This window comes from Polistes dominula, unplaced genomic scaffold (assembly GCF_049000335.1).
Source record: "Polistes dominula isolate Pdom_NZ unplaced genomic scaffold, Pdom_raw_medaka contig_79, whole genome shotgun sequence".
Lineage (NCBI taxonomy): Eukaryota > Metazoa > Arthropoda > Insecta > Hymenoptera > Vespidae > Polistes > Polistes dominula.
Window position 1 is genome coordinate 4,690,970 of NW_028300916.1, and position 26,395 is coordinate 4,717,364.

The 26,395-nt window shown below is 21.7% G+C and overlaps 4 protein-coding genes, 1 non-coding gene and 1 pseudogene across 17 annotated transcripts; 3 read left to right on the top strand and 3 right to left on the bottom strand.

Annotated features, from left to right (window-relative positions):
• The first annotated feature begins 74 nt into the window (after positions 1-74).
• LOC107067040 (uncharacterized) lies at positions 75-1,851 on the top strand (annotated as a pseudogene).
• LOC107067137 (superoxide dismutase [Cu-Zn]) lies at positions 653-12,548 on the bottom strand. 8 transcript variants are annotated; one of them, XM_015322371.2, is made up of 6 exons: positions 6,005-6,077; positions 3,537-3,633; positions 2,535-2,914; positions 2,220-2,444; positions 1,871-2,127; positions 653-791 (listed from the first exon to the last, which is right to left on the bottom strand). In XM_015322371.2, the coding sequence occupies exons 3-5, from the start codon at positions 2,715-2,717 to the stop codon at positions 1,873-1,875; spliced, it is 663 nt and encodes a 220-aa protein (XP_015177857.1). In that variant the 5' UTR covers positions 2,718-2,914; positions 3,537-3,633; positions 6,005-6,077; the 3' UTR covers positions 653-791; positions 1,871-1,872. The 8 variants fall into 8 exon arrangements, with proteins under 8 accessions (XP_015177857.1, XP_089026858.1, XP_089026859.1 ...); XM_089170732.1 differs by lacking the exon at positions 653-791 and adding an exon at positions 5,294-5,331 and having other exon boundaries at positions 1,857-2,127; XM_089170733.1 differs by lacking the exons at positions 653-791; positions 6,005-6,077 and adding an exon at positions 12,487-12,548 and having other exon boundaries at positions 1,857-2,127.
• Positions 6,226-18,766, top strand: LOC107067139 (uncharacterized). 5 transcript variants are annotated; one of them, XM_089170738.1, is made up of 6 exons: positions 6,226-6,302; positions 6,406-6,535; positions 14,903-14,966; positions 15,060-15,275; positions 15,903-16,153; positions 18,333-18,766. In XM_089170738.1, the coding sequence occupies exons 3-6, from the start codon at positions 14,913-14,915 to the stop codon at positions 18,415-18,417; spliced, it is 606 nt and encodes a 201-aa protein (XP_089026864.1). In that variant the 5' UTR covers positions 6,226-6,302; positions 6,406-6,535; positions 14,903-14,912; the 3' UTR covers positions 18,418-18,766. The 5 variants fall into 5 exon arrangements, with proteins under 5 accessions (XP_089026864.1, XP_089026865.1, XP_089026863.1 ...); XM_089170739.1 differs by having other exon boundaries at positions 6,302-6,475; positions 6,511-6,535; XM_089170737.1 differs by lacking the exons at positions 6,226-6,302; positions 6,406-6,535 and adding an exon at positions 12,644-12,745.
• A 2,376-nt stretch (positions 18,767-21,142) lies between these two features.
• Positions 21,143-23,075, top strand: LOC107067138 (CD63 antigen). The gene is made up of 5 exons (XM_015322372.2): positions 21,143-21,840; positions 21,956-22,144; positions 22,304-22,468; positions 22,654-22,869; positions 22,941-23,075. Exons 1-5 carry the CDS (start codon positions 21,778-21,780, stop codon positions 23,001-23,003), a joined length of 696 nt encoding a protein of 231 aa, XP_015177858.1. The 5' UTR covers positions 21,143-21,777; the 3' UTR covers positions 23,004-23,075.
• Positions 23,034-25,902, bottom strand: LOC107067041 (uncharacterized). Of its 2 annotated transcripts, XM_015322203.2 has the most exons (5): positions 25,663-25,901; positions 25,367-25,555; positions 25,083-25,244; positions 24,311-24,514; positions 23,034-24,210 (listed from the first exon to the last, which is right to left on the bottom strand). In XM_015322203.2, the coding sequence occupies exons 1-5, from the start codon at positions 25,765-25,767 to the stop codon at positions 23,605-23,607; spliced, it is 1,266 nt and encodes a 421-aa protein (XP_015177689.2). In that variant the 5' UTR covers positions 25,768-25,901; the 3' UTR covers positions 23,034-23,604. The 2 variants fall into 2 exon arrangements, with proteins under 2 accessions (XP_015177689.2, XP_089026869.1); XM_089170743.1 differs by lacking the exon at positions 25,083-25,244 and having other exon boundaries at positions 25,663-25,902.
• TRNAD-GUC (transfer RNA aspartic acid (anticodon GUC)) lies at positions 24,633-24,704 on the bottom strand. The gene has a single exon. It is a non-coding gene; the product is annotated as a tRNA-Asp (tRNA).
• Positions 25,903-26,395: the final 493 nt, after the last annotated feature.

The window sequence follows — 26,395 nt, forward strand, 5'->3', positions numbered from 1 at the left end:
TACAAAATAATATTCCAATTTCAATTTAAAGAAGTTTAACTAACAATTTTATGTGTGACCAACTTCAATGCGTGTTTTTTTCATTAAAATGGTTCTTCTAACCATTGTAACAAAAAAATTTGCATGCTTTTAGGAAGAATGCATCTAAATAAAATAATGTAATTTTATTTCATCGAACCTTTTGACAATATTATTCAAAATGTTTGTGTTTTATTATGTGGAGATCATCAAAAAGGGTTGTAGTTGGATGCATTCAATTAATTATGCGATGTGGTCGTAATAATGTCGACGTAGATGACATAGATGATATATCCGAGTACGACATTCATGATGTTTCTGGTAATTGCATAAATTCATTTATAAAAATTGCATTATAATTAAATTAATTAGTTCAAGAGACATAATAATATAGAAATATCTTGTCATTTTTATAAAAACAATTTTATTTTATATATTTATAAAATGTATTCTATTAAAAAATAATATAATAATCTACTAAAAAAAAAAAAAAAGAAAAAAAAAACAGGAAGAAGACAAAGAGAGTACATTTTTGTTGTTATAAGATATGAATGTAATTTTTGCTATGGAGTAGTCATGTATATTTTAGACTCGATGCATTATAGAGAAATCGATAGTTAACTGCTTCTCGTGACCGTGATATAACCCACCTTTCACGGTTCAATGTCCACCAGTGCATTTCCAACCGCAAATCTTCCCTATGGCTATGCAACAACGGCAAGAAGACTTTCAACATAGACCAGATGCACCGGGAACGAGAAGACGTTCACCACCTGAAATTATTTCTAAAATGATTCAAGCTTTGGAAGAATTGACGGAAAGTAATTCGTTGCCAGCCGTCGACAAGGTGCACGGTTCTCATCAACTTAATTTCAAATCTTCCTTTTGACCGGTATACGAAGAAAATAGTTGATATTTTAATATGTATTTTAATATACAACGACGTGTAACGAGAATTATCGTTCAATTTTAATAACATTCGATATTGAAGATAACTAGCGTTACTTCAAATATTTCTACATCTTATTTTACTTTTATTTCTATCTTCTCACCTGTTTCTCATCTTCCTCAATTTTCTCTCGAACATCTTATTATTATCCATGCTTTTTTTTTTTTTTTTTTTTTTTTTTCATTTGTATAAGTCTTATTATACGTTTTAAAATTAAACAATGTTTTGCAACGAAATAAAAATAAAATTACATCGTTAACGTTTACAACCGATCAAGCGGAAATAATAAGCTGATTACGCGGGTTTATATAAAGCGAATAAAACTTCAGGACAATTTGTTTTCTAAGTGGTAAAAATAGCGTAGAGCAATATTGCAAACAAATAGTTTGTAAATATATATATATATATATTTATAAAAATACTCTCTGTTAATCGTTAATTTTCGTTTAAAAAACATTTTTCTTTTATTGTATATTACTAAATTATTATTATTATTATCATCATGTCGTAGAACGGAGAAGCATATATTTTTGTTGAATTTCTAATTGTTCATTTAGTAAGTTTAAAAAATGATCGTTTTATTTGTATCAAAATAATTGATGTAATACAAAAAAGAGCAGTTTACGTTAGAAAGGGAACACTAGTTAATGAAATATTACAATTGCTTGTTAAATTAAAGGATTGGTCGTATGCCTCTAGGGTATGCCATATTAGAAACCTAATCCTTTCACATTCGTTGTTTTTCTTCACATTCAAGTCGGTTCATTGAGCTCGAGTCGTAAGATACGGTTACAAGATGTTATCGATACGAAAATAAAATTAACTCGAGATTATAGACAGGATAAAATTATACAAAAAAAAAAAAACACAAACAAACAAACAAATATACAAAAATATATGTACATTTATAAAAATCCAATAATTCCACAAGCCAATCGTGCTCCGGATGATCCAGTTTTAATACTTTCTTCGGTTCCTCCTCTACCAAAATCATCGGGTTTTGCGTGTATCACCAAAGCCCTTCCAACGGCACCACGTACTCCAACCAAACTCAAGTAACGATCCATACCATCGATTCGAGCTATTCCATCAAGACCAACCTCGACGTTACCCAAATCACCGACATGTCTCAACGGATCATTTGGTGCTCCATGATTTACCTATTATGCATCATGCATAGAAATACATATATACAAAATATACTGTAACACGAAATGAAAAAAAAAGTACAAATGTATATTATTCATATTACCATGTATGGGTTAAAATGAGGTCCAGCCGAATCACATCCTTTTCTAAGATCACCTTTTTCGTGAACATGAAATCCATGTAAACCAGGACTCAATCCTGTTATAGTTCCAGTTATCCTGACCCCATCTGCTTGTTGTTCCAGTGTTAAACTACCTCTAGGACCATTTATTGGTGATCCATCTTTTCCAAGAGCTTTCATCTCAACCACTGCTTTCAATCCAATTACCTGCATATTTCAAGACAAAAAACATTCATCACAAACGGAAGAGAAGAAAGGAAAGATAAGATATAAGATTGAATATTTGTTGATACGTACAAAGTAATATGGTTCCATGTAAACTTCGTACAGGTTGCTTCTACTTCCAGGATAACCAGGAAGACTTCTTATGAACAGTGTCCTGTCGTTTATCGTCATCATCGTTCCCTCATAAACTTCAGCGTATGTTTTCCATCTTACCAGGAGGATTACTAAGATTGCAATTCTTAATAATTTGTGCATCTTATAATATGGTACACCAAGTTATTCTTATTAGAAAGATTCGTTCCTTCTCGAAGACGAATAACGTCTGCTGGATTTACTTTCCTGACTTCTATATATGAGTTACGTCACCTACAAGTCACGACGAGGACAAGACCGGATTATGGTGCTGGAAGGCACTTGCACCGTGTATATAAATATCCTTAGGATATATGAACCTATACATATACATCTGTATCATCATCTACAGGTAAATGAGTAAATATATATATATATATATATATATAGAAATTACTACTACTATTACTATTATTACTTTTATCATTTTGTTAAATTTACTTAATATATAATAGTACAATATTAGATTTTATTTTATTATCATTTGGTCCAGAGAGAGTAAATTAATTTCTCATTTTCTTATTCTCCTGTAATTGTTTTTTTTTTTTTTTTTTAGATAATTGTAATATTTTGTAATTGCAATTGTACTATTGTACTATTAGAAATGTTTGATTGATAGTGAGTGAAAGAAAAGAATGAGCTTTTGATTTGTTTGGATTTACTTATAATTGTAATAGAAAATTGTTTTTTTTTTTATATCGAGAGTGTAACTCTAATCAATTTTTATTAATAATCATTTTTAAATAATATACACAATTTTCTAAAGAGTTCTAATATTCTTTTTAATATTAACTTTGTATCTAAGTAATTGCATCTTTTCAATTTGTCATGTTAATATTTTTCTTGAATTTCTTTAGAACTACGTTACTGCAAATGGTATATAATACATATATACATATATATATATATATATATGTACCTGGTTCATTGTCATATACTCACACACGGAAGTACGTGAAGAAGATATGTGAGATGATGACGGACGAGTAAAGTGAAAGTGAAACGAATCCATTGTGACCTCGTCTTCTTCGTGAAAACTCTACAAATAAAAGTATGTAATTATAAAGAAGGTATATATATATATATCTATCATTTAATAGTACGTATATGTCAATAGATTTTATCTCGAAGAAAAAGAAAATAATGAAATGTCTATAAGTAAAGATCTAATCATTTATATTTATTTAACATTTATATTATTATTTTTATATGTAAAATTTATCACAACGTTTCCTGATTCTTTGCGTAAAGTTTTGTTTCACGTTTTACCATCAATAATCACAATAATAATATTTATAATTTATCATAAGAAGAAATGAATGCATTTGAAATTTATTCGTGCGGTTAAAAATAATTTGTAACTTATGTATAAGATGAATTTTCAAAACGTGTAATCTTATTTGTCAAAAATGTAGACTATTGTTTATTTATAAATGATACACCTCTTTGCATGAGTGAGTAATCAAGAAAAAGATATTTGATTACCAATTAACAACCTTTTTTTTTTTCTTTTACCGCAATATCATGTTCACTTTGAAGTAATTAATAAGTTCTATGGTGTAGTTCGATTTCTGTGGTTTTTAAATGTCACGTGAATAATAATCGATAACTCAATATACGATGTGATATTTGTGGTAGATAAATATGTAAGATAAATATACTCATTATATATACATTCGAAATATTGCGAATTAAATGCGATAATTTTAATGAAAACAAAAAAAAATTATCTTTTTACAAACTAATTTTTAATTGACAAAAGTATATGCGTTATTAACTTTTATTCTTTTACAAATAATAATTTGAAATATATTTCTAGTTAAAATTTGGTTATTGTAAATTAATATTTTCTTTTTAAATTGGAATTATGCATTTAATTAGAAAAAAAAAACAAAGAAAATAATTTATATATATATATAAATTACTTTTATAAATATTAACTTATACATTTAGAAATACAGATAATATATTTTACAATATAATTTACAATTAATTTATAAATATTAAGAATTTGGTTATTGCGAAATAATATATTTTCTTTTTTTTTTTTAAATTGCAGCTGCATTTAATTAGAAAATAATTTACATTATTTTTATAAATATTAACTTATAAATTTAGAAATACAGGAAAATTTATTTGATTATTACAAATATTATATAATAAATCATGAATTTATATAATACCAAAAAAAAAAATAATAATAATAATAACAATATCTAAAGCGTGAAATCGATTGATAAAAAATTAATCTATAAACATTGTTAAAATTGAAAATATCTTAGATAAAAAATATTTTACATACATATGAAATAATCTTACATGAAAGTGAAAGATTTATCTATGTATATATATATAATTGAAATAATTTATGGTATAATTATTATTTCCTATTAACATAAACGCATAAAACCTATGTCTTTAGGAATATTTGGAAGAAAACAAAAAATAAATGATTAAGATTAAAAATTTGAAAAATATTATTCTTCAAGATAAATATTTCAAGATATATTGAAACTGTTTCAAGTAGTTTATCAAAGCAGTAAATGATAAAATAATATTAAACACACTCGAAAAAATTGTGTTAAAAGATTTCGCAATTAATCTCGTCGTCATTTAAAGTCAAATCTTGAAATAAATTCTTCAATCGAGTTATCATACATAATATAAATAAGCGAGAAAGTCTTCCTTGGCCTGATTACCTTGTTTCACGATCTCTCCTTGAATAATTTTTTACTTTCTATTGTAAGGAAGAATTATTTTATTTTTTGTTGTTTTATTGATACGAATGATCCTCCTTAGATAAATTTTTAAATGCATATCGTTATTTTTCTCATAACAAATATTATCTCTTTTAAATACCGTAACGTATTATAAATATATATATATATATATATACTTAATACTAATTATGCCCTAATATAATATTAGATATTAATAGTTTAATAATTATATTATAATTATATTATTAATAATATATTTTTATTAATTATATTATAATTTAATAAATTATAATAAATTAAAATTATATTATAATTTTCATAAATTACAATAATACTATTATTTAAATTTATAATACTACTAATTTACTTTATTATATACTAATAATATATTTATTTAATATACTACTATATTTTATATTATATATTACAATATACTATTAATTTAATCTATTATACTATTAATTATACTATTAATTAATTAATAATAATACTTTTCATATATATATATATATATATATATATATATATATATATATATATATATATATTTTTCAGAACAAAACGAATGATGGACAATTTCTACATAATCAAAAGTAATATAAAACAATAACCTATATATAATATTGAAAATATTCTCATTTTGTATAATCATAATGTTTCAATGATATTTATAAATTAATGATATATTACAGTTCTCAAAACCTTAATGGCTACTACGAAGACGACGATGATATTGAAGAAGAAAATGGTGGGGTACTGGTTATACGACGTAACTCTCTCTTTCTCTCGTTTATACATATACAAATCTCAATGTATATATATATATATATAGATCTAATACGTTGATGTAAAACGATACTACGCATATTTATGTGTATACCGACATGTAATGCAAGCTTGAGATAGGTCCCAGAGTGTCGTCTAAAGCGAATGTCGCACCTGCCTTTAGACTTTGGCTTTCAGTTTCTTCGAGACAATCAAACACGTTGTACGTTCGATCGTTTTTTCTCATCGTTATTTTTAGCTTTCTTTTTGATTCTTTTCTTTTTTTAATCTTGTGAGTTTCATTTTTGTATGTTTCATTTAATTAGATATAAATTAGAGTAAAATCAAGTTGAAAATTTCAAAGAAAGAAAAGAAGAAGAAGAAGAAGTAGAAGAAGTAGTGAAGAAGAAGAAGAAGAAGAAGAAGAAGAGGAGGAATACTTAAAGTAAAAAAAGGGTACGCTTGTTTAGAAGTTTTTTTTTTATCATATAAGACTTTTGTGATAAAAGAAAAAAGATAAAAAAAAAAAAACAAGGGAAATAGTTTTAATCACGTTAGTAGTAAGTTTTTTAAAATACGTGTGTGTCACGCGCGGTTAGCCTAATCAATGCTGTAGAAATTATTGACTGTAAAAAACTCGCAAGTCAGTCTTTCGAGTATTTAATTTTGAATTATCCTAACATCTTATAATTTACGTACACACACACATATATATATTTATATATGTATATCGTATTACGTAAGTTTATATTTTGTGTTAAATTAAGTGTTGAAAAGTTTTTTCCTTTCTTTTTTATTTTATTTATTTTTGAATAGATAATTATCTAAAAGATAAAGTAAAATAAATATAGTTGAATAAAACGGATTATAATACTTCTTGTGAAATCAACTAGATCTTTTGGTAAGTCAAAAAGATTATTTTTATTTTAATTATACCTTTTTTTTTGTTCAATATAATTTTATATATTTCTAATTATATTATATTAAATAAAATATAATTATATATATATATATATATATATATATATATATATATATATTTTAATTATATTATAACTTTATCATTATTAATATTATTATAAATATATATATATATTTATTTATTATATATTTAATTAATATTATTATATTCTATTATTATTATATTATTTTATTTATTATATTATTATTATTATATTATACTATATTATATTATTATATTATTTTATATATATAATATAAAATATTTATTTTTAATATTATATATTATAATATATAATATATAATATATTATATATTTTATAAATATATAATATATTATATATTTTATAAATATATAATATAATATTATATATATATATTTTGTAAATACTTTAGATGGGTTATGAAAATTTGTGTGTCTAACACAGAAACCCCATTTCTATTTCTATTATTATAATAATAATTATTATTATTTAAAATTACAAATTTTTTTTGGAAAATAAGAATAGCAATGAAATTCATTAATATGAATATTTTAATCTATTTTGACTAATTCATTTGTATATTTTTAAACACTTTTATCTAAGTTCAAGCAAAAAACAAGATATTGCTTGTTTGTGTTTGAATCATTCAATATATATATATATATATAGTTACATGTTACATAACGAAATGTTTCAAAGGAATTCCCTTATTTTACATCATTGTTCTTATTTTTCCTCTCATTTCAATGCTAAATGTTCGCTATTTATGCCAGTTGTTTAGTTGAAAAGCATGTATAAACAATATATATATACCAATAGGGTATATGCACTCTAAACATTGATCGAAAGATAAAGATGCAACTATATTAAGAATTTAAATTATAATGTATGGATTTTATGGAGGAAAAATAACAAATATGAATCACGTTTGTTATATAATGTCGTTTAATAAATAATATATATATATATATATATATATATATATATATATATATATATATTTATCTCCTTGAGTATAACTGTAAACAAGTTAAATTGTATAATCGTCTACTGGAACAACGTAAATTGTGTGTGTGTGTGTGTGTGTGTGTGTGTAATGCAATATCTTAGAATTGAAGGAAAATTTGCCGATAATAATATTTCATGATTTTTTTTTGTAAAAATTTGAAATAATAAATAACATATACATAATTAATGTATAATGTTATGTAGACATTTGAAATGTAATTAAAAAATTAAATATATAGATAACAAAAATTATATATATATATATAATATAATTATAATTATAAATATAAATTATAATTTAGATTATATACATTTTTATATATAATATAATTTTAATTATAATTTATATTATAATTTATACAATATAATATGGTAGAATAATTAAAAGAATTAAAAATAATTTTTTTTTTTTTATGAAAAAGATAATCTATTAGAAAATAGTTAGTTTTGTTGTAATAATTTATTTCATTTAACAACTCATTTGAATATTACGAAAGAATGATTAATAATGTTCTTATAATTATTATTTTCTTTTTTCTGTATTATATTTAAATTGAAAAATGACAATGTTGTATAAAAAAGTAACACTGTTTAATAATTCAGTAATTTTTACATATATTTCTATTCTTACTTTTACATAAAAGTATACTCATTGCTATATAATAAAAATAAAAAAAAATAAAAAATAAAATATATAATATAAATGACTTATAATAAGAACCAGGAAAATAGCTCGTACAATTATGCGAATAATGCAAATGGTTTCTCTCTCTCTCTCTCTCTCTGAGAGAACAAAAAAAAAAAAAAATCCTAGCAATCAAAGTGCACGTTGACGCATTACGGAAGCGAAACGTTAATCGAATTTTGTCAATGCATCAATAAAAAAAAGGAAAACAATAATTATCAGTATTGTGTGTTACAAATGTTACTGCGTAGTTAAACCGTCAATCAGAGTTCTACAAATAAATGCAATATCCGGTTTCCTTTATAAAGAAGATTTAAACATACACAAAGGAGACTTCAATTAGAACTATAATTATCCCTACTAACCTTGCCAACCACCCCCGCCAGCCCCCCCATACATGAACCGTTGATTTTCTATAATTTTATCGTATCTACATATTTGTTATTCTTCTTCCATTTTATCACCTGAGTAAATAAATCGACGCGATGAAATTTTGTAGGCAATTTTTTTCTTTTTTTTTTTCTTTTTTTTAATTAAATATTTATACATTAAGTAGATATTGATCGTAGTATGATATCGGTATTTTTACGTTCGACATATTTTGCAGATAAGATTTTGTTTTTATAGTTTATTTTTAAATTACACTTTTTGAATTTTTGAACGAGTATTTTTTTTTATTAATGTTATGTCTACGTTTTAAATGTAATTACAATGAAATATGTAGATAACAAAAATTATATATATAATTTATTTTATAATTTATATTATAATTTATATTGTAATTATAATTTATATTATAGTTTTTATTGTAATTATAATTTATATTATAATTGATATTATTTTATATTTATATTATAATTATAATTTATTATTATAATTATATATTATAATTTATATTATTTTATATTTATATTATAATTATAATTTATATTATAATTATATTTATATTAAAATTATAATTTATATTATAATTATAATTAATATTACAATTATAATTTATATTATAATTATATTTATATTAAAATTATAATTTATATTATAATTATAATTAATATTATAATTATAATTTATATTATAATTATAATTTATATTATAATTATATATTTATATTATAATTTATATTATTTTATATTTATATTATAATTTATATTATTTTATATTTATATTATAATTTATATTATTTTATATTTATATTATAATTATAATTTATATTATAATTATATTTATATTAAAATTATAATTAATATTATAACTATAATTAATATTATAATTATAATTTATATTATAATTATAATTTATATTATAATTATATATTTATATTATAATTATAATTTATATTATAATTATATATTTATATTATAATTTATATTATTTTATATTTATATTATAATTTATATTATTTTATATTTATATTATAATTATAATTTATATTATAATTATATTTATATTAAAATTATAATTAATATTATAACTATAATTAATATTAAAATTATAATTTATATTATAATTATAATTAATATTATAATTATAATTTATATTATAATTATAATTTATATTATAATTATATATTTATATTATAATTTATATTATTTTATATTTATATTATAATTTATATTATTTTATATTTATATTATAATTTATATTATTTTATATTTATATTATAATTATAATTAATATTATAATCATATTTATATTATAATTATAATTTATATTATAATTCTAATTTATATTATAATTTATATAATATGCTACACATATTTATGTATGTGTATATATATATATATATATTATTATATATATATATATAATTTATTTTTTTAATTTCAAGTATACAGATAACAAAAGTTAGCAAAAAAAATACATAATATCTCATAACATAACATAACATAAAATCTCACCTACATACACAGTATTGATTTTATTATGACGTATTATTCCGATAATTCATATGATAAACAATCTTGTTTTTCTAAAATTTTTATAATACAGTAATCATTGTATACATATTAACATTTTATTTAATAATAATTACAATCTTCTCTCTTTTTTTTTTTTTAAATCATTTATATTTTACTAATTTGAATAATTCATATTTACAATTAACTTTGTCTTGACTATTCACATCATTATTTTAATATACAAATTGACAATGAAAGATTATTGATTGTTTATATAACGATTTGAGTAAATAAATGAATTTTTTATTCATCAATCAATAAATGAACGAGTATGAAAGAAACAACGTAGATAATTGTTATATGTTTATTACAATATTATATTTTAATGAATTTTAACAAATATGTGTTATGACAAAAAGAAAAATGTATTTTTGTCAATAACATAACGTAGTGTTACATAAAGCTGTACAGTTTAAGTATTTCGTTATATTTGGATAAATAATTTATTAATCAATGTTAAATACACTTAAATACATACATATATATATATATATATATAGATAGATATATGTAAATCTTGGTAATGATAAGATCTAGAAGTGCTCGCGGTTCTTCCATTACATCTCGCAAATTATTCTATTAACCCAATATCCATTTATGCATTACTTTGTGCAATGCTACTTTGTAACGGATACGACCAATCGTATCTCGGCTATAACACATTGTCTAAATAAGATCTAATTGAACGACAGGATTGTACTATGAAGTACTTGACTTTGGTAAAAGGCTGTAAGAAATTTACTAAATCTCGTTGTCCTGTTAAATGACAGACATCCATCTCATTACCAGAATTTATTATTATTATTTTTTTTTCATTAAAACAAATTTACAAAACATGACCAGTTCGAATGATAAGATTAGAATCTATCCCAATTTTTTTTTTTTTATATATTCATTGTGTATTATTTATTTATTATATTTGAAGGAAGTATTATTTTATCAAAAAGGGTAATAACATTTTAAAGTAATTTTATATTAAATAGGTATATGATATATAAATAGATATAATAATATTAATTAAAAAATATCGTTATACAATTTATCTAAAAAAAAAAAAATAATATAACTATCTAGTTTGATAAAAATATAAAGTAATCTATATATATATATTTATAACTACAAAAAAAGAAAATTTTACAGAGATTGTAATATTATTTATTTATTATTTAGTAATTTTATAAATATTATATATTATAAATAAAAATATATTTATATTATAAATATATAATATTATATATAGAAATTATATTATTATTATTATATTATTATATATATAATATTATATAAATATAAATATAATATTATTTAAATATAAATATTACATATTATAAATAAAAATATATTTATTATAATTATATAATATTTTATTATATATTTATTATTTATTTATTATTTATTTAATATATTTGAAGTATTATTTTATTGATATATTATTATATATTATTATTATATATATATTATTTTATTGAATAGGTTTATAGTATATAAATAGATAAAATAATATAAATTAAAAAATATCGTTACAAAATTTATCCAAAAAAATAAATATATAACAATCTATTAACAAAAATACAAAATACATAATTTACATATATATTTATACCTATCAAAAAAAAACAAATTAAATAATAATTGATTATACCTATAATCGTCATAATAATTTTGATGATAATAATTAATTAAAAATACAAGAAAAAAAGAAGGTACATAAAATATTTCTTTAAATCCTTAGTCAATTTCGAATTTTCTATCATCGTCAAACCTTTCATATATATATATATGTGTGTGTATACATATACAAGTATTACTTACGTCCTACGATCATCAAGTCATTTACAAAGACATCAACATGGTGAATGTTTTTTTTACGATGTATCTCACTTACGTGGCCCCCCCCCCCGTTACCGATTTACTAGAACATTAGAGCTTGAAGGGGGGGGTTGGTGGGTGGGTGGGGGGTATGTATACATACATAGAAGCTGATATAAGCGTAACACATGGCACAGCATCCACAGTCAGTCATTTGGTGTTCGTATTATTCACTTGTCTTTTACGTACGTTTTTCTACTCGGTAGGTTTACCTTTCACTTTTCATCATTGAAATTATACATTTGAAAACCTGTTCTTTTACATGTCATACGAGAGACTCATTTTCAAATTAATTATAAAAAAAAAAAAAAAAAAAAAAAAAACACGTATTCGATATAATTCATTTGATTTTATTTTAATTTATTACAACATTTATTGAATACAATTAAAATCAAGTGAAATTTTTTTTTTTTGAATTCTAATTATTTAATATTATAATTAATTAAATAATGTAAAAATCACTGAATTTATGTATAAAATTTCTAGCCTTTGTTCTCGTATTATTATTATTATTATTATTATTATATTTTTTTATATGAAAAAAAAATCAATATCTTTTCTATTATAACTGTCGAAGATTTTTTTTTCTTCTTCTTTTTTGTTTTCTTTGTATCAATCGATTTAACACCTTTGTCATGCATTGTAGTTTGTTTTCCTTCGTGACATAACCATGATATAGCATTATTATTTCGTTCTTTGTATATATATATATATACAAATTATACGCACACAATTTCTTCGATTTCTTTTTGAAAAATATATATATATGTATATATATCGATTAGGAACACGTTTAACGATTTTAACGATGTTTTACTATAATACGAAAATGAAATAAAAATACCTGAAAGTAAATCAGATTAATTCATAGATCGATTTGATTGAATTAAATGTTTCTAACGAATTTTATTTACCAAACGATGGGCTGAATCAGTGTCAGTAAATCTTGACAATGATAAATAATACATTTTGTCAAGAATTTTTGTGTTTTCACCTTAAAGTGAAATTATCCATTACCTGGTACAATACGATAATGTAAAATTAAATTAAAGTAACTGTGTATAATAATATTCATTTTTTTTTATCATACTATTTTTGCACAATAATTGTTTTATTTTTTTTTATTATTTAAATATAAAAATTACTTTTATATCATTAATTATTGATTTCAAATATATTACTGAATTATATTTTTATTATATTTTCATGAAACACGAAAGTACTATATCAACTTTGTTTTCAAGTTGCAATTATTAAATAAAAGAATTTCAAAATGCATCTTCAAAAAAAAAAATAAAAGGGCTGCCAATGGCTGGTAATGGGTTAATCAAATATTTCTACTAAGAAATAAATTGATGTTCAACTATTTCGGTTAGGAATTATAATTATCTATCGTTAATTTGTCAAATTGAATACAATAAAAAATTGTCTTAGTGAAATTGTCTTAATGAACAAAATTCACAAATTATTATCGATTGATCAATAAATTTCTAAACACTTCGTTTAATCGAAACTTATTAGTAATAATAATAATATCTAATCATTTGAAACGAGTCACCGTGCTAACACACATGATGATATTTTTATCGATCGTGAAAAGAAAATAGGTGCACATGTAGAAAACCTGCGCACAAAACAATGTTCTACAATTTGTTTTTATTCAACGAACGAAATAACACATTGGAATAAACTTCCTGTCAATATAAATAAAGTTAATTACAAATTTGAAATAATGATTGTATCCAAAATCATTATAAACAATTTGTAAGAATATTTTTTTTTTTCTAATATTTTTATGATGTTAAATAAATTTAACATTAAATTTCATTGAAATAAGTTTTTTTTTTTTTTTTTTTTTTATTAAAAGAAATAACAATATAGAAATAATATATATATATATATATATATTAATAATAATTATAATTACTGTAATTAATCAAAAAATTATTATAATAATTAAAAAATTAGATAATTATAATAAAATTATATTATATAGAAATAAAATAATTAAAATAATTATTAATAATAATAATAATAGTATTAATTATAAATATTAGGTGGAACGAAAAGTAATGTTGCTTTTTAACCTCAAAATTCAAACAAATCAATTTTTCCAACAAAAATTTTCTTATTATTAATCAATAATTAAATTAATTAATTAAATTCATTAAAATCAAGTTAAAGTCAACAACCTTTTTTTTTTTATCTTTTATGCAAATTTTTAATATCGTAACGATAAAAATTATTAATCGTTTGTTTTTTGTTTTTTTTTTTTTAATTTAAAATATTAGAAATAATTTGACATGCCTAGTAACGACATTACGTTTCTTTTATTATTTTCTTTTTATATTTATTTCAGATAATTCAAAATGCATCGCACATTTATATTAATTATCACAGCTGTTACGGTAGTCACAGCCAAGGTAAAGTTTTGAACATATTTCTTTTTTTGTTTTTTTTTTTCTTTTGTTAATTATATTTGTATAATATTATTTTTATTAATCAAATAAAATTAGGAATTAAACGCGGTCGTACATCTGACGCCTAACGATGCAGCTGTTAAAAATGTTATGGGTGACATTATGATTACTCAATCAGTACCAAATGGTCCAGTCAAATTAACCGGTAAAGTAACTGGTTTGACTCCAGGACTTCATGGATTTCATGTCCATGAGAAAGGAGATTTAAAGGAGGGATGTAAATCAACGGGTCCACATTTTAATCCAGAAAATGTGAGTAATTTTAGGAAAAATTAAAATGGTAGTTCAAATGAATACGCGTTTAATGTTATGTACTAAGATTTTAGATATATATAGTATAGTAGTATATAATTACTAATAAATACTATTATAATATATATAACTATTATAATATTATTTTATTAATTTAATATTATTATAATATAATATTATTAATTTAATAATATTAATACTAATAAATACTATTATAATTTATATATACTATTATAATATTATTATAAATACTATTATATATAGTATTATATTTATAATATAGAATTTGTAGTATATAATTTATATACTATAATAGTAATTATATTATACTACTATATAATATAATAGTATTTGTATATTTATTAGTATTTATAATAATTATATTATATTACTATATAATATATAATAGTATTTATATATTTATTAGTATTTATATTTATAAGTATTTATAGTAATTATATTATATTACTAATAATTATATTTAATATTTATTAGTAATTATATACTATATATGTATATTTATATACTAATATATAATATACTTGATATACTTAATATAAATATAATAATATATATAATATTTAATATACACATAAATGTATATGTGTAAATTGTATATACGTATAGAATACTCATGGTGCTCCGGGGGATACAATCAGACATGTTGGCGATTTGGGTAATATCAAAGCAAATGATGCAGGAGAAGCTGTTATTGATATCACCGACAACATTATATCTCTTAGCGGTCCTAATAATATTTTGGGCCGTGCTATAGTAGTACATTCTCAGGAAGATGATTTGGGTAAAGGTGGCAGTCCTGTTTCTAATTCGACAGGAAATGCTGGAGATCGTTGGGCTTGTGGAATCATTGCTGTTCAGTAGGTTACATTTTTTTTATTTATATTACATTATATATATATAGTACATTATATATTTTTTATTACAGATAGCAAAAAAAAAACAAGAAAAATATTTTTAATGTGTGTTCTTACGAAACACACATAAAAATAAACAAAGTGTATATAATATATTTCCCTCTGTATAAAATCCATTTTTTCATTTACAGAACAAACAAAAAAACCAATTGCAAAATCGTATAAATATATATATATTTTTTTGTTGTTGGTAATAATCGAATTCCTTGACTTTGTTTGTATATAAATTCCAGTTAATACTGACAATGTGTGACAAATCATCGATCGGGAGAAATATGGGCATGAGGAAACAACAACTTCCGGTACGAGAATGAAACATCGACGCGTGCTGTTTTACAAATTTAGCTTTGATATTACTAATACGTTTTGCAATTAAAATAATTTCTGACCATTTTTCTTTTTTTTTTTTTTTATTTGTTCTTTTTTTCTCTCTCGATTCGTTTATTCCTAATATACATATATATATATATATATATGCGTACACATACGTAGATATATTTTTATAATTTAATCTTTATTATATTCAAGGTAAATTCTTTTCAATAAATATATTTTTTCTTTTTTGTTTTGTTTTGTTTTGTATTGTTTGTTTGTTAGTTCATATATATTACTTTTTTTTTAACATTGATTGCAAAAAAAATACGATGAATAATTTAAAATGTAATATGATAATATTATCACGTTGTGTATTACAATTGGGCCTTTTTTTTTTTTAGTGTGTCCTCTCTCTCTCTCTCTATATATATATTTTATTTTTTATTTTAAAAATAGTTTAAAGTACGTTTACCTTTTATATGTAAATTGGTAATACTTATAAAAAATATTTCTTATCTTTTATTGTTTCATATTTTCCCCATTATCCTATTCCTATGTTGCTTTAAGTGTCAATAGTCATACTTTTTTTTTTTTCTTATGTAAACACCTGAATTATTAAACTAATTCTATCAAAGAACATTCAATCTTGTGTCTGTAATTCCAATTTATGTATATGTGTATCATTATATAAAAAGAATCTTATTATATATAATAGTTATTTTACTATATATATATAGTAATTATAGTTTGTAACTGAACAATGATTTGATTGTGTGCTTTAATATGCTAGCTTGAATCTTAAATATAAAAGGGTGGTTAAGTATATAATATTTTTTAACAAATTTGTTATAATTTCAATGTTTCTTCAAAGTACTAACACGAATTAAAAATAATTTTATCTTTATTTATTTATTTATTTTTTTATATAATTTATTTTTGTATTTATTTTTATTTTTTTTATTTAATTTATTATTTATTTTTAATTTTATTATTATATAAAAATTATATATATAAAAAATTATTTAAATTATTATATATAATTTTATTATTATTATTTATTATTTTTATTTTTTATTATTATATTAATATAATTATAATATTATATATATATTATATATAATATATTAATTATATATATATATATAATTAACTATAATATATAAATATATATATATATATTATAATATTATTATAATATTATTATAATATTATTATATATATTATATATAATAATATATAAATAAATATAATAAACTATAATATATAAAAAACTATTATTATAATTTTATTTAAATTATTTTTTATTTCATTTATTATTTTATTATATTTTAAATTAACAAACAAAATTGTATTATATACAATAATTATAGTTTATAATAACTAAACAATGATTTGATTGTATGCTCTAACATGCTAGCTTGAATCTTAAACATAAAGGGATAATTCAGTACATTAAACTATTTAATAAATTTGTAATATAATTTCAATGTTTCTTCAAAGAACTAACACATATTAAAAATAATTCTCTCTCTCTCTCTCTCTCTTATATATTTTTTAATTAACAAAAGTAATCATACCTAAACAGATTAATTACTTATCATTAAAATCGATTCTTAAGTTTGAATAAATGTTGTTGCCCAATTATTTCATATACAAATCTTTATTTTACAGATATAATAATAATCAAAGAAATTTTCTTCGAAGAAAATGAATTTTACTTTTACTGTTAAAAAAAAAAAAAAATGTTCACACACGTAAGCTTACATTTATGGAAGATATAATTATCGATCCCTTTTTGTGCTTTCAGCTCGGCTTCAAGTTCTTTTACATCGAGCATGTTAATCATTATAACGTCTTTCATGATTGCTATGCTCCATCAAATGAAATATTAAGGATCTTCAATGTCAATTCTTCTTCATGTTCCATCATCTATGTACATATTACATAGATAGTCAAACGTATTTCACGAATTACAACTCTGGAAGTTTTACATCGATTATGAACGAGGAAAGCAGCATTATGAAAATGAAGTTTGAAGAACAACGAAGATATTTTATACAATATTATAATAATTTGTGTTCGTCAATTTTGTTTAATATTCATTCTTGAAATTTACATCGTTTCTTACATATACAGCCATTTTTAAGGAGTATTTGTACTCACACTGTCAATTTAAAACACAATCACTGCAATATATATATGTTTTACTGTTAAATTATCATTTTGAAAGATTTACTGTAATTTTTAATTTTAATTTTATTATCTTACAAGATACCTCACAACATACAAAGATGTAATTAATGTTGTTACTTATTTGTATTTATTATATACTTATTATTATATTTAAGTATTACATATGTAAGACATAAGAATTTAAGTGTAATACATTTATTTTTATTTCATTCGTTGAAACACACACAACATGTTTTAAATTAATTAACAACTTAATTTAATTTAAATTACATTAATTAATTTATTTAAATTAATTATAATACAAAATAATATAATAAATATAATATTAGTAAATAATAATATTAATATTAAATATATATATATATATATATTTAATTATATTTTAATATAATATATATTTATATATTTGTATTTAATATTAATATTATTATTTAATAATATTATATTTATAATATTATATATTATATATTATTATTATTATTATTAATAATATAAAATTAATATAATAATATATATTATATAATTAAAATAAATTAAATTAAGTTGTTAATTATATATAACAACAATAATTTTAATTAAAATTAAATAACAACAATTGTTTTCAATTAAATTCTGATTCAATGAGTTTAATTTATATCACTTGTTTCTAATGTTAGTGTTAACACTTTGAAACATTACAAAATTAATTAACAATTTTACAACAACTGTTCGTTGAAGTCTACAATATGACAAAATGAATTATGACAAAAAGAACAAATATGATTAACCCATTTTTTTTTCTCTCGTGTATTATACATACTTATTCTATGTATTTATTAAAGTAACTGTAAATATACTATTTAAGTAAATATAATTCTATATAATGTTATTAGTTTAATACTTCTTTTTGGTCATAATATATACATTCATTCTGTAATACGTTTAATATTTTTATTTGAATTATATGTGTGTTACATATCGTGTCATATATGTAATACATATTTACAAAGGACATGTATAAGAATCGATTGATTATATTTATAACATTTATAGTAGTAGTAGTAGTAGTAGTAGTAGTAGTAGTAGTAGTTCCATTAACCCAAATGCACATTCATTTTATTCTTCGAAGAAAATGACACGAAACGTTTTTTTAATGTTGTATTTTCTACTTTTTTATCAACAAATTTTCTTTCTATCAATTCTTATTGCATTAAAAAAAAAAAAAAAAAAATATATATGATTATCATAATATTTGATTATTTATTTTTAATATTATCAAATTACTTTTTTTTTCTTTTTCTTTTTTTTGATAGAAAAAATAAAATTCAATACAACAACAAAAGATCGAAAAAATCTAATCAAATATTTTTGTTTGCCAAGTTTCAAATGAAGATTTTTCATTTCTTTTTTTTTTTCTTTTTTCTTTAGATTTATACAAAGAATTTTTCTATTCATATCTGTTAATCATTTAAGATGAAAGATTACTTAGAATAAAAAGAGAAAGAATGATTTGAAAAGCTTTCAAAAGTTCGTCGTACTAGAAAAGTAACGATCGAACTAAACTGTGTGTTTCGAGGAAGTGTCACGCGATCGACGTTAGCAAACGAGGACAGAAAAACAGGACAAGAATAATAATAGTAAGAAATAATAATAATAATAATAATAATAATAATAATAAAATTAATAAAAGAATTATCAAATTGAATGTTAATCAAATTATTAAGGAAATTCAATTTTTTTTTGACAAACAAGCAAACATTGCACGAATTGTTCAAACTGTTAGCTCGTACATTTTTTATTTTCAAGGTAAACAAAAAAAAGGGGTTCTTTCTTTATCAAAAAGTTATCAAGATAATAACGTTGACGACAGTAAGATAATACGATAATAATACGTTGTAAGTTGGGAGTGTATAGGTCGTTGAACTTTGTCTATTAAATCGGACAAAGTTATGGATAAGATACTTCATATTAATTTTGAAACTTTAAATAAAAACCAAAAAAAAAACAAATTTAGTATTTATTTATAACAACGAATTAATTTCTATATCTAATATATTCAGTTTATAAATAATAGTAAATAATGGTATAAAAATAGATTTTACATTATACTATTTATATTTTATATAAATATTAATTTAAATAATAAATATAAATATAATATATATAAAATATAATATATATAAATAAAAATAATATAAATAATATAATAATATAATATATATATATATAAAATAATATATTTAAAATATATAAATAAATATAATATAAATAATATAATATACATTATATATTATATATTAATATATATTAATATATATATATATATATAGTATACATTATAAACACACAATATAAATATAATATAATATACATTATATTATTTATATTATTTCATAATATGATTTTATTCGTGCAACAAATGAAAGATGAACAAACTAAAAGAAACTTCATGAATATTTCTAATAATCATATTTTATATAAATAGAAATAAATCATAAACATTAAAACATAAAAAAAATATATGATAAATATAAAAAATATTTAGACGTTAGTATCGATGACCTTGTAAAGTTGACATTTGCGAGCAACGAACTCATTTCTTCTACAATTTTGTACCAAATAATTATATTATCGTAGTTAGTAGTTGTTGTCATAGTGGTAGTATCTATGGTAACGAGAAAAAAAAACATTGAATTAGTGGAGGTATGAACGATGACCAATAAGACGTCGGTCCCGTTTCAATGCGTTCTCCAGTAGGTCCTCGAGCACCATGGAAAAGGACCAATGAGGATGGTCGTTGGAGTGGCGCGCTACTTCCTTTCGAAGTTTCTCGAGGATTTCGATCGAATTCTCGTTGAAAAGGCTTTTTACCCCTTTCAGAATATAAATTGCTTTACTGTGATACGGTTGGTTCACACTGTACGCGCGATTATGAAGTGTCTTTCGTAAAATTCGTTCAAATTTACATTCTAATACTTACCTTCCTGCTCGATTGTTTTTTAGTTTTTATTTTTACATTTATAATAATATCAATTAATTATTATTATTATTATTATTAATAAAATATAATTAATCACATCATGGAGTCCTGTGGAATGAGCTTGATCAAATACATCCTTTTTGTCTTTAATTTAATCTTCGCTGTAAGTTTGTTAAACACATTTAATACAAACACACACATTTTTACACTTTTATTTCATTTTATTTTTGTTTCATTATTATTATTATTTTTTTTCTTTTTTTAAATAACTGTTTTAGATCTCTGGTATTGGAATAATCGTAGCTGGAGCATTAGTTCTTGGTGATGTCGGTGAATTTAGTCATTTTGTCGAAGGAAGGATAATGGCACCACCAATTGTTCTCATAATTGCTGGTTGCATTGTTTTTATTATAGCTTTTCTTGGATGTTACGGTGCCATCAAAGAACATTATAATATGCTGATAGCGGTAAGAATTTGTTTATTTTAATAATAATAATAGTAATATATAATAATGATGATGATACGCGTCACATACGTTATTTCATTGAAATATTGTTTTGTTTTTCTTTCATTTTATTATTAATCGATAATGGATTAAGTTTGTGATTGTATCTTCAATTCCCAGTTCGCAGCTGCGCTATTGATCATTTTCGTGATCGAACTAGCAGTTGGTATAGCAGCGGCAGTATTTAAAAATGATTTCAGTATGGCTATGAAGGATACGTTGAAAGAATCGATGAAGAATTATACCGACGAGGACAAGTTTGCTTGGGATAATGTGCAAAACAAGGTCAGTAGATTCGAATCTGTAACACCAAGAACAAATGATTGCTTTGTCGATGTTTAAGTGCTATGAAAGAAATCGATTGGTTTCATTATTTTTCACGATATACGAAACGATATTTTTTTCAATTTAATTTTGTGTAATTATTTGTAAAATAATGTATATATAATATCAAAATAATGTAATTATAGTTAATGTGCTGCGGAGTAGATGGGCCTAACGATTGGAGTTCGACCAATGCTTACATTGGAACATTGCCACCTTCTTGTTGCATGAAAATGCAAAATCCTTGTGCTATTGGTAGTCCTGATGTTAATAAAGATGGTTGTTTTGAAAAATTAAAAATGCGTGTTCAAAAAGGTGCTACTATATTGATCGGTGTAGGAATCGGTATTGCATTTGTCGAGGTTGGTTCTACGATCAGAGTAATATTTATTATTATTTTTAACATTTATGAATTTTGTTTTGTATGTTTCAGGTAGCTGGTATAATACTTGCTTGTTGTCTAGCTATGGCAATAAAAAGAGAGACCGATAAATGAAACGAGATTGTTTAACATTTCTTACGAATATTTTCAGTTAGATTATTTTTTTATTGAATTTAGATAATTTACATTTTAATTACAATAAGCTGGTCTTCGTAATTTTAACGTAAGAAATTGAAAGTGTTAAGTCATTGCTTCCTCATATTCGAAATAATTTATAATACAAATAATATATACTATATATATATATATATATATATATATACGTATATATCATTATTTTTTACAATTTTAATAGTAAACAATTAATTAAATTATCTTGTATATCTTTGTAACGTGTGTGAGAAAGTACATATACATGTGCACTTATTATAATAAATAAATCTTAATCTTCTTGTTACTAAAAGCACTTATATAATGTGTACGTAAGAACGATAGTACATATAAATATATTTACAAATAATTGCACATTTATTATTATTATTATTTATTAATATAAAAATAATATTCGTGTAATAACAATTAACGATTACATATTGATCTTAGAATGTAATTAATAAAATATTTATGCATATTAACGATAGGTCATTTTTCTGCTGATTATTTTCAATATAATGAGTAATACTTAAATTGATCAATTGTTCATTAAAATTATATTTTAAGTTTTAGGAATCGGTGTTGGTAAGGTAAAGAAGACACCATCAATTGATGGGGCTTTTGGCTTGGTAATATCGTAGAAAGCAACATTTTTGGTTACGATCGTATTATGTTCTTCTTGGGGTGTATTGGCTACTTCTTCTTCTTGGGGTTTATTGATTTCTTCGGGGGGTGTATAGATTGATTCTTGGGGTGTATTGGTTACTTCTTCTTGGGGTGTATTGGCTACTTCTTCTTGGGGTGTATTGGCTACTTCTTCTTGAGGTGTATTGACTTCTTCTTCAGTTGTACTAGCTTTTTCTTGAACTGTATCGTTGTTCTCATTGATTGTAAGGTTCTCCGATATTTGAACATGTCGCGTTTGTTCGGCTAGGTTATTATTTGCATTAGTTGCATAAGCATTGTAATATTCATAATTATAATTTTGAAGTGCATTATTTCCTGACAGAATTGTATTGGTGTTTATCATATAACCATGTTGATTTAGTTGGTTTGACGAGATCGTTGGCATATTTATTCTTGGTAACGGATGAAATGATATTTTTTTCGTTTTTTTCAATTGTCGTAACAGGTACCAATAGAAGTATCCAGAAAATAATGAGAATACCTTTAACACATTATTTATTATTCATTAAAATGTCATTATGATGTATAAAAAAAATGTTTATATTTTATGAATGTATATATATGTATATATGCATACTTACAAAACAAACATTTAAAATTATAATAGTATCAACTGTAGCTTGATAAATATTACTTAATATTTCGTAGATTACTTCAGAACAATTGTTTTTATATAAAGTTGGATCATCATCATCACAAATAGTCATATTGTTACAGCAAGATCCTGGTATAGCATCATGATAGGTTGTCCAATCGCTATAATGCATAACTCCGCAACAAGAGAGCTGTAAATGAATAAAAAGAAATCTTGATTGTTATTAATAATTATGCTAGAGTAAATATCAAATTAAAAAGTAAACAAATTTATTTATTCTTATTGAATGAAAGAAAAAAAAAAAACTTCTCCCCGGCGGGGAATCGAACCCCGGTCTTCCGCGTGACAGGCGGAGATACTAACCACTATACTACCGAGGATGTGGATACCCTCGTGACAAAATTGATCCTACATAAGCTATTTTTTTCAATATTTCAATTTAAAAGATAAAATAATTTATTATTATTATTATTATTATTATTATTATTTAAATTTATTTTTATATCTATTAAAATAGAAATGTTGATAGAACGTTAATTTATATTTTTAAATTAAATTTGTAATATAATTCAGTAGTTATCAATGAAGGAAAAATTACCGACAGAGAATATTTATCTAAAACTGATAAATAATCATCAATAGTTAATAAAGAAATTTATAATAAATTTTTGTAAACATTTATCAATTTAAATACCATCAAATTTGATAATAGAAATTTCGATTAGTTCAATTATTAGAATTAATATTAAATAACTTACCTGTCTTTGCATGAAATGAAATTGGAAATTTTCAAATGGATTTATTGCGATCGCATCGTACAAAATTGTGACAAGTTGTGCTTCAGATAAATAATTTTTTACTCTAAAACTTATTGCGTATCCATCAATTATAAAGAATGTTATAATGATAAGTCCTATACTCTAGAAAAAAAAAAAAAAAAAAAAAAAACAATAAGAGAAATACAATGAAGAAAATCATTTAATTTTGTATTCTGTTGACGTATCAATATCGTAATTTGGTATATTTAAAATAAATTGCTTACTGTTAATAGTCCTGATTTAGAATATTGAAATGCTGAAAGTAATCCAAGAGAACCACATATTATCGTTAATACTGAACTCCAAAATAAAACATTGTAATCTGTTTGAAGATAAGACATCAATACATTTAAATCCACTAATGCGTGAAATGCTATTGCCAAAGATTGTATACACATCATTATTCCTAGAACCTAAAAAAAAAAAAAATCAATAATATTGCATTAAGGAGGTACATTTTCTATTTATGAAAAAATAGACATTTTTATTTATTTATTTTTTTTAATTAATTGTCACTTACCACTAGTGCATTAATGCTCGAGTAGAACAAAATTATGATGAACTTATCCAAACAGGGATATCGTTTAGGAAGTAGTAACATTTTAATTCTATCTTCTTTCAACATTTTTAATTTTTGTTTTTGTTTTTTTGTTTAAATAAATATTAAATAATTTCTTTATATTCTATTAATTTTGTTAAGTTAATAAAGTATTCCTTTTATTAACTACTATCGTTAACGATTGCTCCCGTAGTAGTAACTACGAGGATTCGTCATTGCTACTATCAGTTAGTATCATTTTCTCGATTATATTTTTTGAAAAAATATATCAAAGATATGTCATAAACTTTTTCTTTTTTTTTTTTCCATTTTCCATTTTCTTTTGTTTTATTTTTTATTATTTGAAGGATTTATTCTTGAATTTCTTCCTGTTTTTTGTTTAGTTCTCTTAGAAGATTGCAATTGTTTATGTGATCAAGTTATTAGTTGATTACACACGTTGTTATTAAAAATAAAAATAAAAATGATAATGTATGCATGAACAGATGTTTATTTTTTTTTATTACCGTTTAACAATAACTAGGAAGATATTGTAAAAGAAAAATAATAGAATAAAGATAATTAAATGATAAGGAGATAATGTTGGTGATTACATTGCAACAGGTATATTACTTTCCGTTGTAGATAAATTTATCTAACGAACCTTAAACTTAAAAATGCAATTTCTGTGTTCGTTAGTTCTTCCCGGTATATT